General features: G+C 39.1%; 2 protein-coding genes across 4 annotated transcripts in view; one reads left to right on the plus strand and one right to left on the minus strand.

The window, feature by feature from the left end:
- LOC136269402 (probable ATP-dependent RNA helicase DDX56) overlaps positions 1–10,540 on the plus strand; it is a 58,956-nt gene extending 48,416 nt beyond the window's left edge. The window contains exons 3-20 of one of the 3 annotated variants that reach the window (XM_066064953.1): positions 7,804–7,880; positions 7,924–7,969; positions 8,015–8,101; positions 8,145–8,206; positions 8,263–8,338; positions 8,390–8,487; positions 8,540–8,630; positions 8,720–8,781; positions 8,847–8,897; positions 8,957–9,082; positions 9,165–9,263; positions 9,311–9,430; positions 9,517–9,688; positions 9,747–9,777; positions 9,828–9,886; positions 10,008–10,113; positions 10,212–10,330; positions 10,375–10,540. In XM_066064953.1, the coding sequence (XP_065921025.1) occupies positions 7,804–7,880; positions 7,924–7,969; positions 8,015–8,101; positions 8,145–8,206; positions 8,263–8,338; positions 8,390–8,487; positions 8,540–8,630; positions 8,720–8,781; positions 8,847–8,897; positions 8,957–9,082; positions 9,165–9,263; positions 9,311–9,430; positions 9,517–9,688; positions 9,747–9,777; positions 9,828–9,886; positions 10,008–10,113; positions 10,212–10,330; positions 10,375–10,428 (1,536 nt within the window). In that variant the 3' untranslated portion in view covers positions 10,429–10,540. The remainder of the gene's footprint in view (positions 1–7,803; positions 7,881–7,923; positions 7,970–8,014; positions 8,102–8,144; positions 8,207–8,262; positions 8,339–8,389; positions 8,488–8,539; positions 8,631–8,719; positions 8,782–8,846; positions 8,898–8,956; positions 9,083–9,164; positions 9,264–9,310; positions 9,431–9,516; positions 9,689–9,746; positions 9,778–9,827; positions 9,887–10,007; positions 10,114–10,211; positions 10,331–10,374) is intronic. The other 2 variants (XM_066064954.1, XM_066064955.1) reach the window with 2 other exon arrangements.
- A 27-nt stretch (positions 10,541–10,567) lies between these two features.
- On the minus strand, positions 10,568–12,655 carry LOC136269403 (uncharacterized). The gene is made up of 7 exons (XM_066064956.1): positions 12,535–12,655; positions 12,298–12,474; positions 12,018–12,203; positions 11,629–11,964; positions 11,302–11,571; positions 11,113–11,253; positions 10,568–11,027 (listed from the first exon to the last, which is right to left on the minus strand). The coding sequence occupies exons 1-7, from the start codon at positions 12,590–12,592 to the stop codon at positions 10,744–10,746; spliced, it is 1,452 nt and encodes a 483-aa protein (XP_065921028.1). The 5' UTR covers positions 12,593–12,655; the 3' UTR covers positions 10,568–10,743.
- Positions 12,656–12,816: the final 161 nt, after the last annotated feature.

The raw sequence follows: 12,816 nt of genomic DNA on the forward strand, positions 1-12,816 counted from the left end.
CACTTTCAACCTGCTGAGAGGTTTCAACCAACAGTGCATCCATCTCGGGATCCAGGTCATCGTATCCTCCGTTGCTTATAATAGCTGGTGCCAACAGTCCTGTATATTGTGCTGGGTTGCCATCAGTTCTTCCCATCTTATTTGAAACTTCACAGGAATTGGATGCAAAGGATCAAACTGTTTGATCAGAGGACTAACGATTACTTCATTCTTAGCAGCAACACTGAGCGCAACATCCTTTCTTTGAGCCATTCTCTAAATAACTAAGACACGCATTGCTAGGATTCTTCAGTCGATAAACAACCCTCAGGAATGACGTAATAATCACCTCGGTGGACATCATTCCTTCGGGTTGTTTATTAACTGAAGAATCCTAGCACTGCGTGTCTTACCTATACATATCCCGAGTAATCGTGTTATAACTGTTATATTCTACACCCCAGTAGATGAAACAAGTATAGATAGCAAGGTATAGTGAAACAGCACCTGTTGAGTAGACATCCTTGATGAATCAGATGTTTTAGATTCTTTAGCGGTGCCATGCCCATCTATTCGTGATTAGTGAAGGAGACGAGTTCATCGAAAATCCTCCTTGCTCAGGTGAATGATTCTAGGCTCTTGTCAGTATTAGAGACTTGAAATCCTTGATGGATTGAGTGCTTTAGACTCTATAGCGGTGCCATGCCCACCTACTCACGATTATTAAAGTTAGTGAAGGAGACAAGGGTTAGTGAAGGAGACAAGAGTTCATCGAAAATTGCTCAGGTGAATAATTGTTGGTTGATTTAGGCGTTTGTTATTAGAGACTTGTTTACTGTTTAGATAAGGATTTAGCAGAATGTGTGAAGTTACACCATATATGGTAAGCATAGCCACAAACGTCGTATATCAGTTATATACCACAGCGTGGCGCTTTTGATCTCAACCACAGGTGTACTTGCAGTCAGGGTGAATGCTACTGTAACCATGAAACAGCAGCTCTGGCCAAAGCAGTTGCTAAGAGAATTATTTTTTTTACTGCTAGAGCAGTGTAAACAATAGTTGGGGTGGAGGGAGGATCACACACACATTGCTGTAATGATGGACTTAATATTTTATTGTATTAATTATTGATTGTACCAATTAATGTATGGAATGTACGCATGCACAATTTGCAGTTTTGATAGTTTCCCTCCAGACTTACTTAGGCTGTGACTGCAGTGATTAGTACTGAGTGGTGAGACCTACAAACATTACAACTGGCGACGAGGATACAGTTTACGTATGTATGTATGTACGTACGCGTTGTTTATCCTGGTGTAATAATGGCTATTTCGACTATTGGTTTGTTAAGAGTGTTCAATCCTGACAAGGACAAACTTGATGCCTATTTGGAACACGTGCAGTTGTTTATGGATGCCAATGACATTCGAGGAGATGAAAAGTGAGTGACAGTCTTACTCACGGCCATCGGAAGTGACACTTACGCACTACTATGCAGTTTGTTGGCACCTACAAAACTGCGTGAAAAGACTTTTCAGGATCTTACAGACATATTACAGCGTCACTTTTACCCTAAACCACTGGTGATAGAGATTCCATTTCCACAGGTGAGACCAAGCTGAAGGCGAGAGAGCATTAGTGAGTATTTGGCGGAGTTGAGGCGTCTGGTTACCCACTGCGAATTTGAGCAATACTTGAAACAGGCCTTGAGAGACCATCTGGTGTGTGGTATTCATCATGAAAACATGCAGAAACGTTTGTTACTGGAATCTAACCTGTCCTTGACTAAGACAGTGGATATTGCTCGCAGTGTGGAAGCTACAGTCTACACAGTTGAAGGAAAAAGGATTAACTAATGCTAGTCAAGTGTTGAAAGTTCAGACACCACATACTAAAGATTTGTGTGACAAGGAAGGTGCGTGCTTAGTATGTTGTGGAACACATAGACATGAGATACTGACACCACAAGAATTATAAGTGTTTTAAATGTGGCAAAACAGGACATTTGGCTAAGGTCTGCAAGTCTTGGTTGCCAAACAACCCTCCTACAAGCCAGACAGGATCATGAGAGACCACATGGGTTGAAGAGTCTTTAGAGAGTGAGCCAATTGACCAAGTGACTGGCAAGACAACTAGACTACTTACTGTGGAGTTATTTTTAGAAGGCACCACACTAATGTTTGAAGTTGACACTGGTGCAGCTGTCACTCTGGTATCTGAAGAGACATACAAGAAGCATTTCCCCACTTGAGTGCCCTTTGGGGTAGCATCTGCCCCAGCGTTGTTCCAAAAGACAATGGATTCATTGTTACAAGGAATACCGCATACCATATGTTACCTCGATGACATTCTCATTACAGGTAAAACAGATGTGGAGCATTTACAAATCTTGAAGAAGTGTTGTAATGATTACAGGAACAAGGCTTGAAGGTTGAGGTTAAGAAGTGCAAGTTCATGGAAGCCTCAGTAGAATACTTGAGCCACTGTATTGACTCTAGTGGTGTTCATACAATGACAGAAAGTCTGTTCATACAACAACAGAGAAAGTCAAGGCTATCTTAAAATGTTCCGGTGCCACAAAATGCACAACAGTTGAGGTCCTTCCTTGGGCTGCTACATTATTATGGGAAATTTGTGAACAATCTTTCATCTCTGCTGCACCCTCTTAACCAACTGCTGAAAGTGGTAAGTAGTTGGAAGAGGTCAGCAAAGCTTTCCAACAAGCCAAAGAATGATTGGTATCTGCACCAGTGTTAGCATATTACAACATTACTCAGAAATTAAAACTTGCCGCAGATGCATTTTTGTATGGAATTGGGGCTGTTATTTCTCATGTGTATGACAATAGGCCCATCGCTTACGCTTCCCATACTCTCTCGAGAGCTGAAAAGAACTATTCGCAAATAGATAGGGAGGAATCAGCGCTTATATTTGGTGTACAAAAGTTTCATACTTACCTGTATGGTAGGAAGGGGAGGGGGGAGGTCATGATGTATGTACACGTAATGAATATTGCACAAGTACTAAAAATATTTCACATGAGCTGAATAGTCTCTGTACAAAAAGTAGAGGAAGGGGCGCGATGGGGCACGATACATATTTCAATTCTACTCAGTTTGCTGTTTACAATGGTGTGAATCATGATTATAAAAACGCTGCCGTTATGGAGTATTTAGAATTACAGTGATGACAATGTGTGGTGGTCACAACTGTCATGTCAACAGTAGCAGTGATCATGTTACAATCATTGTTGTGTGATTTATTACTTTCAACAGATAGTATGACTATGTTTAATAAAAATGTTTTTGTTAGCACTTCGTAGTGCACGTGGTCTTGTCCTACACCCCTGGTAGGAAGGTTATTCTAGTAACAGACCATAAACCATTAGTTACGGTGCTGGGTCCTAAGAAAGTCATTCCACCACTGTCTGCAGCAAGGCTGCAGCGTTGGGCCATAATCTTGGCAGCTTACTCGTGTGATATTGAATGGAGGCCAACACACCAACACGCTAATATTGATGGGTTGTCATGCCTCCCTGTTGAAGCAGGAACTGGCGATCTTGATGAAGCAAACATATTTAATGTTGCCCAGATATCAGCATTGCTTGTTACTTCCAAAGAAGTTGAGAGCTAGCAACTAAGAATGATTCAGTTTTAAGTAAAGTATATAGGTACACCCAGTCAGGATGGCCTGCTCGGGTAAGCAGTGTATATGTACAGGAATCGAAAAAATGAGCTCACTATTGAAGGTGGCTGCCTGTTTTGGGGTATACGTGTTGGGTAAGTGCTAACTTAGCAGTGTACATGTACAAGAATCGAAAAGATGAGCTCACTATTGAAGGTGGCTGCCTGCTTTGGGGCATATGTGTTGTGATACCCAAAGCAATTCAGAGACTGGTTTTGGATGAACTACATTAAGATCATCCTGGGATTGTAAGCTATGGCAAGAAGTTATGTTTGATGGGATGGAGTAGACAAAGATATCGAGGGAGTGGACAAAGATATCGAGGCAGTGGTGAAAGAAGGTCAAGCATGCCAAACTGTTAGGAATGTACCACCCAAAGCACCACTCCACCCTTGGTTATGGTCCAGTAAGCCATTGCAGTGGGTTCATGTGGATTTTGTGGGGCCGGCGAAATGTTTTTGTTAGTTTCTGATGCACATTCTAAGTGACCAGAAATAGTTGAAATGACCAATACAACAGCTGATAAAACCATTCAAGAGTTGCATAAGATATTTTCATCGTATGAGTTGCCTGAGCAGGTAGTCATGGACAATGGTCCACAGTTTACGTCTGAAGAATTTGCCATGCTCATGAGAAACAATGGGGTAAAGCATACTAAGTGTGCACTCTACCGCCTACCCAATGGGGTGGTAGGCCAGTGAGAAAGATGGTTGTACGACATCTTACCGGTTAGCTAGATTTCTGCTTCCATATAGAAGCACACCCCACGCTATCACTAATGCACCACCAAGCGAGTTGTTTCTTAAGAGGGCCTTTTAGACAAGGCTAGATCTTCTTAAGCTGAAGGTAGATAGTGTAGTCCTTAACAAACAGTCAAACCAGAAGTTTCATCGTGATCTCCATTGCCGGAGTAGGAAGTATGTTGTGGGACAAAGTGTCATGGCACCACTAAACTTACATGCAAGTATTTTGTGTTTATCTATGTAGTTTCTTGTAGTAAAGAGAAAGGCTGGTTTGTGTGTGGTAACTTGTCAGTATAGGGGGACAAGCTGAAGGAAGTTCAAAGCGTGTGTACCATGCCATGCTCCAACTGGAGGAGAAGGGGGGAGCTCCCCCAACCTCCCCTTCTCAGGAAATTTTGAAAGTTAGTAATTAATTGAATCTGTTAAACCAAATACTGAGGGTTTGGATCAAGCCTGGTTTGGATGCAATTTTCAGGAGATAGACAATAAAAGGGGAAACTATACAGTAGCTACGAGGTTAGATGGCGTGAATGATTATAGGAGTCAAGGGGTCTGAAGAAATGTGTAGTGACCGAACTTTAATTGTCATCACAACAAACCACATAGAAATTTGAATACTACATGCAATTACTGAAATCTCAAACAATGTTTATACTAATTCTCTTGTTGCACCCCACATCAATAACATCAGATAATAAAACTCTTCACTCCTATAGTAGAATGATTGATGTAGGATTTTGCGTACTTAATAAGTATACTTTGAACTTGCTTTAATCTTTTTCCATTTGTTGCATGTTCACAGCTCTTTGAAAAGTTGTTTTGTTTTGTTTCCATGGCTTCAGGTAACATGGTGTCAATAAGTGCCTGTGGCTACATCACCCATTAGCAATGTTTTGTAACAATGCTTAAAGGTAAAACAATTGTAGTAATAAAATAGGTGGCCTATACATGCAACCTGGTAGTTAAGCTTGTCAGTCAAAACTTTAGTTGCCGCCTTGTGAAGTTATCCCACTGTGTACATCCCAAGGTCTACTTATTTAATTGTGACCTCACCACTTGTCTCAGTGGCTGGCACACTCTAAGTTGTTAGTAGCACTAGGTATATATGTGACTGGAAAAATGTTCCAAATCACACATTAGAAGGTTCGAGATAAATGATTTTAGGGAATTCCAAATCAGCATAACTCCCCAAAGATGGCAAGCACACGTATGAAATTTACATAAGATGTGCATCAATCTATTACCTTTCAGACCATTTCCAGTACTTGTAGCTGCTTGTAGAGTTTCCCTTCAGAAAATCTGAGCAGTTGGAGGAGCGAAGTAGTATCACAAGTGCTCACAAAGGGGAGGATAGGGGGTGGTGGGGTGGGCAAGAAATAGATGAGGCATACCATGATTGAAGTCAAGACACGAGATTACAGGGCTGTGCTGGCTTCTTAGTGGCTGATATGCAGCAAAATCAACAAAAACTCGTTTGGCCAATGTTATCAGGCCATCCACCAGTTAACTACTGATTCTTGCCAGCCAGGCCCTTCACAAAGCCTGAAACCGCCATTCGAGCTCTCCACACTACCCAGAAAAGATGTCTATTAAAACCAGCCTTGAGTAGTTTGAGTAGTACTGAGGGTCTAATCTGGTAGTACAATAGTGTAGCTATCCACTGGTGGTGTTAATTTGATTTTGCCCGATGTGTGATTTGGAACGGTTTTGTAAAATCTGGTCACATATGCTGACAATACAGTACTACAAGTACAGAACACATCAGCCATGTTATGGGTTTTGTTGTGACATGTAGCCAGTTTGTTAGAGTGACTGAGGTAATAATTTTATTAAACTGTAAAATGCCAGTAATGATATTTGATGAACACATGTATGGCCTATTGGTACGTTATACTATTATTAGTCTATCCCAACCCAGCTAGTCCATACAACTATTGTCATAACATAGTACATGTGTAACTGACTAGACTAGGTGTTAGACTAGGTGTGCAGACATTTATCATGTTAGTACATTACAATGAGATTGTGTTAGTGCAGCATTTAACATTCCAGATGACATTGTTGTAGCAGTTGAGGTTTCTGTTTAATGTGTTACTCTTTAAGTATCTTATGAACCAATTCTTTATTTCAAGCATGTACCCATATAATGTTGCATGGGCTGAAATTCTATACATCTGTCGATAGGAACAAGTCTTACAAGTACTTCAATTATAGCCTCCAATTTCTACTTCAGCAATTATTGTAGTCATTCCTTGATGGCTTTCTTCAATTAGATTGTGAGGATGTGCATTAAGATTGTGTCGCCAAATATTATCATGGGTGTAGTTCTGTGAAAACATTAATTATACTAATTGCTTGCATCAACCCCAACTCGTGTTACTGTGCTGAACTATTAAAAATACAATACACAATATCTTAAACATTTTCAATTGGTTAACAAGGCACTAAACAAAACAATGTTCACTCCTAGAGTCAACTATCTTGAATGTGTTTGTTGTGTGTGTGGGATAAGACCATTAACATACCCTTTGTAGTGTGCTGCTGCTACAGGTGTAGGATGCTGTGCATGTGTTGTATATTTAGTCTATAGTGTTGTATTGCCATGGATACCCCAATAGCCTGCCTAACCACAAGTATATTTGAATAATTTTTCTTGGTTAAGAAATCTAATGGGAAACTGTAGCCACTTAATATGATAGCTTTATACTTGCAGAAACAATATTTTTACGTATCAAAACTCTAACAGCTGTTTTCTTGTTGATTAGTTTGTTTTATTCACTGAATTAACTACAGCTTTTTTGGAGATTCATTTTAATATGTAATTTCTTTGTGTGATGTTTCATCACCAGGTTGCCTAGCAACCACATGTAGGTTGCTAATTGTTGACACATTGTACACCTCAGTATATCATGTCTAACTGTGTATAGTGGTTAGGACAGGTTTATTATTGGTTAAACTTTCACTTCTGATACACTTTGTACTAGTTGAGTGTAAAGGACATTTTATATGGCTGTCATAACTTAGTTATACAAGCTTTTCCTTCACATTTGAATTTGTTAACACTTCAAGTTTTCTGTGCATGCAGGATACGGCAGCTGTGCATTTATTTGTAAAAAAAAAAAAAATTTGTTTGTTTTTTACAAGTTGCAGGTGTGCATATCCACACTGTACACGTGCAGTCATTATATGTGTTACACCAAGAGTTAATAATACTGGCCCTACCACTATTGTTAACTCTTGGTTACATTGAGTAATCTTCAGTTAAACACACTAAATGATATTCATTTGAACTATCCTGGTTTCTGTGTATTTTAGCAGCAGACTGTTAAGTTTGTTGACTACATAGAATGGATAACTTTTTCACATTAACATACAGACAATATGTTGTTAACAGACTGAGGCTATTCCATTGCTAATAGAAGGGAAGGATGTTCTTGTCACTGCTCAGACTGGCACTGGAAAGACTGCAGTGTATGTTAGTATGAACTGTTAAGGTATTTTACTCCAATTGTAGATTTGCCATTCCTATCATACAAAAGATTCTACAAGCAAAGCAAGAGGTATAGTAGTAGTAGTTAACAGTGTATGTATGATACTGTCTATAGAGCTTGTCAAGGCTTCCCTCATCAGTAAAAGCTGTTGTTCTGGCACCTTCTAAAGAATTGTGTACACAAATAGCAAAATGTTTTGTGGTAAGTTATTGGATGACATTACATGTGGTTGACAACTGTGTAGGATTTGTGCCAGTTTTGTTTGCGTGACTTGAAAGCCATTAACATAGCTGTTGGCCGCTCAAGGTTGTGAGAATGATGTGCAGTGTCTATGTTTGTATTTGGTGTGTACCCTATAATAGCAAATCTCTACTAGCTGATAAACCAGATGTGATTGTATCAACACCCAGCCAATTGTTAACCCATTTACGTAACAAGGTATGTGCTGTATTGCTTTTGGCCTTTCAGTATAACCCATGTTTGTACTAGACAATTGTTCTTAATAAAACGATGGAGTGGTTTGTGGTTGATGAAGCTGATTTAATATTTTCCTATGGTTACGAAGATGATATACGTAACATCATGAAGTTAGTTTGTTAGTTGTAAAAATACTGCTAACGACCCATAATTTGCTCCCAGGTTTTTACCAACTATCTACCAAGCATGTCTCACATCTGCTACATTGTTGGAGGGAGTACTAGAGATGAAATCTCTTCTTCTACATAACCCTGTATGTTGTGTCTAACCATTGATGGTACATCTGCGTGCCTGTTGTCCAGTTGTTGTGAATAGTGCTAATGTGATAAGGTCATTACACAGGTTACTGTCAAAGTAGAGGAAGCAGCAGCTGTTAGTGCTAGGCTTACTCAATATCATATCAGGTGTGGTTGGTGGTGATGACTAGTTATTATACCTTATACATACTATGAATACTACTGACTTGTAGGTGCCAAAAGGAAGACAAGTTTTTATTGATATACTCCCTGCTGAAACTGAGGTATCCTCCACTTTACTCTGGTTGTTATGGTGATGCTGTTGTTTTGTTGGTTTCCCTAGACTCATTACTGGCAAGACTCTTATCTTTGTCAACACTATTGATAGCTGCTATTGTCTGAAGTTGTTTCTGGAACAATTCTCTATTGCATCATGTGTAGTGAACTCAGAACTACCACACAATTCACGGTAAAGAGATGTTAAGACCAGTAGTGTAACTGCTATGCTATGAGCTATGTGTACTGTAATGATATCCCTGTTGTTGACACAGATGTCACATAGTGGAACAGTTCAATAGAGGGATATATGACATTGTGATAGCAGTAACTGATGAACTATCACAAGATGAATCAACTGCTCAACAAAGCAGGTTGATGTAACATGTGATAATAATTTATTAAACATTTGTGTTGTCAGGAAACGAAAACGAGACAGGGAGTATGGGATTTCACGAGGGATTGACTTTCAACATGTGGATAACATTGTTCTTTTTGATTTTCCCTTAACTTTGAAATCTTACATTCATTGCATTGGAAGGTAGATAGTTATATTCATGTGTTAGGGTGTACCAGGGAGTAGAGCATTGGTTTATAAACTGATTAACTTATTTACACACTGCTTAGGACGGCAAGAGGAGAGGAGTCTGGCACTACCCTGTCATTTGTGTGCAGTGAATCTGAGGAAGAAAGACTGGAAAAAGCACAATCTAATCAAAAAGAGCATCTGGGTGTGGTTGCCATTAAACCCTACCAATTTAAGATGTCTGAAATAGAAGGTTTCCGTTACAGGGCAAAGGTACACCATTACAACAAAGTTGATAATAACAGCATTCAAGAATTTATTGTGTCTGTAGGATGCATTGTCAGCTGTTACAAAGACGGCAGGTTCTCACATAATATCTCTTGTAGTGATTGACAGCAGTTTGTTTCCACAGTGAGACAAGCACGTTTAAAAGAAATAAAGACAGAGCTGCTGACCTCTGATAGGCTAAAGGCATGTGGGAGCCTTAGTGTGTTTCTACCCCCAATGTTTAGTGGGCAGTTTTGTATATAAACTAGTTTATGTGGGACCAGTCAACTGTTAAGTGGTGATAATGTCATTGTTATCCATTTAGACTCACTTTGAAGACAACCCTAGAGATTTACAAATACTCCGACATGATCAAGCTTTACACCCTACTAAAGTTCAGCAACACATGAAACATGTTCCGACCTACTTGGGTTAGTTGATGTTGTGCTTAGTGTAATAAAATTTATGGTTTTTCAATAATTACATGGGCATAAAAATTATATTACTACTATAAGCTGTTTACACATAGTGCCAAAGTCACTAAGAGGTCAGGTGGCCACTGCTGCAGCACAGGAAAGAGGACTTAGTCAAATGAAGCGCAAGAAAAAATCCTACTGCCACAGTAACAAAAAGAAAAATAGAAAAGTGGTTAGTTTTAATTTATTTATCTCATTCACTGGTCATATTTGTAGAGGAGCAGTGAAGACCCTCTAAGAACATTTGATTGCATCATAAGTAGTGACTGATTGAACAAGTGACACTTAATAGTTTTATGGCCTCTATATGTACTTAATGTGATTCATTGTAACTGACAACATGTTGGTACACTCACTAAATGATTACAATTGAAGAATCAATCCTATTGCATGCTTCATTTTGTGGTAATTCACTTGATTTCATAGTAATTCATTAAATTTACAGTGCATTAAAAAGTATATACAAGAATGATGATATTGTTACAAAAATTTGCTGTATTTACAAAACATAAATATGTATTTACAAATATAAATAAATCTAATGTTTTTAACAAGCTACTTATTGCTTGTGTAGTTAAAATGAAGTTATACCATAGCTCTGCAATTTCTTTCTAATGTGTGAATACTGTGTTTTGATACTGCACACACCGTGTCCTTATCAGTGACAATCAACATGTCTTCTTCCACAGTTCCTGTGAACACATACCAAGAATGGGAGTTAAATGGTGGACAGTTACAAGCCAATGCTTCATGTGAGATCTTGATCATGGTCAAGGATGTGTTTGATCCCTTGATCACCTGTCCTTCTTTGATCTTGTACATGACATCATTTTCTTTATCAATTTTCTCCATTACTTGAGCACTCACCACTGTGGGCAGCAAACAATAGTGTTATGGTTAGCAAGTGTTTATACAAGTGATATTGTCACATCAACCACTGTAATAATTACTAACCTGTGTTAGAGCTATTGCAGGTCTTCACTCCAGCCACTTTTCCATGTGGGCACATATTGCATTGTGTTACTGAGGAATTGTTTGTATCATTTTCTGCTGGTGCAGATCCACTGCTATCCTCTGTGGTGGTTATTCCAAGTTCTGTGGACAAACAATGTATTATGTCTCCACATCATAAAATTATTTTACCTTGTGCAGACACAGTCTCGTAGTTCACATCTTTACCAAACTTATTGTCAGCTTTACACTCATAATTTCCAATGTCTTTGACACCAGGGTTGTCAATTTGGTGTTGAAATGCTGTACTAGAATCACTCTTAAAAGGGTCTACATCCACAGGGATGCCATCTTTAAGCAATGTTATCGACGGGGCAGGGGTGCCAAGTGCATGACAATTTAGTCGTAGATGTGTTTTGTCAACTTTCTTTTTAAAAAAGGTTATTTCTGGTGCTCTTGAATCTGAGAGGGAAATAAATATTATTATTAATGTTAATTGCAAAATAAAAAGTACATTACCTTTTGGCTTAATTTTCAGTGTAACATTTCGAGACAGATGTGGATAGCTGTGTGATATGCAACTGTACGTTCTCTCATGAGCATTACGGGTAACGCGATCAAACTGGATGTAAACATAATCACCATTTTTACTCATGCCAGATTTCACGTCGTGCATCATGGGAAGATCTACCACATTGCCATCCTTAACTTGCTTCCATGAAATACCAAATTCTGGAAGGTGTTTGTCCTCCACAGAACAACTTAACTTCAGTTGTTTGGCCTCCTCCACTTCTAATTTGTAATTGGAATCGAAAGGATATTGTCCAGTTGAATTTTGTACTGAGATTAACATTTCTAAAACAACAATATAGCTAATTACGATATTATTTGCAAAATCAAACTCTTACTATAGCAATGGGGTTCTTGTCCACTCCAGTTCCCATTATCTTGACATATCCTTTCATCATCTCCAATCATAGTATAGCCAATTGCACAACGTGAGAACACTCCATATCTTATTCTACCAGCCTCCATCCTTGGAACAATTATAGAGTTTGGTCTGTACGGTGGGATCTGCGGTGGTTTTTGACATTCTGAAAATTGACGACAAATAGCATAATGTTAACTGCAGTAGCTAAGACTTATAGCAATGATTGGTACAACTCTGATGTGTTATAATGTACTTACTGAGAGCACAACTCTCTTCGCAATCCTCCTTACTGGAGAAATAGTTGGAGCTATTGCACGTACGCCTCTCCTTGCATTCTCTAATATTTTTATCCTGCACACTTTGGATAGCGACCCAACTAGTTTCTTCACAATTGGCTTTAGGAGAAGGAGGTAACATACATCGGTTCTCCGAGCCTGCAAATAGTATCAGCATTCAACTGCAAGCAATTTAATTAACTAGCTAGCTGGTATTACTTGCAAGGGTGAAAATCGTAGCAGACAGTAGACACAGGAACGATCTTGAAAGATGCATCGCGGTGAATTCAAAAGCTTGCTGCAACACGCGTTGTAGTTTAAGCAGCCTAAAGGCAAACGCTGCTTTTATACCAGTTGCACCGTCTAAACGCATGCGCACAAATTGTAAGGTTTCCGGCGCCAATACCTGATTTGAACCTCTCATTATGCTTGTGTGTACTGCAGTCTTTGAGTAACAGGAATTCGCTTTTGACTATATGGTCCCACAGTAGTGGATTAGTA

This window comes from Dysidea avara, chromosome 10, assembly GCF_963678975.1.
Source record: "Dysidea avara chromosome 10, odDysAvar1.4, whole genome shotgun sequence".
Classification (NCBI taxonomy): Eukaryota; Metazoa; Porifera; class Demospongiae; order Dictyoceratida; family Dysideidae; genus Dysidea; species Dysidea avara.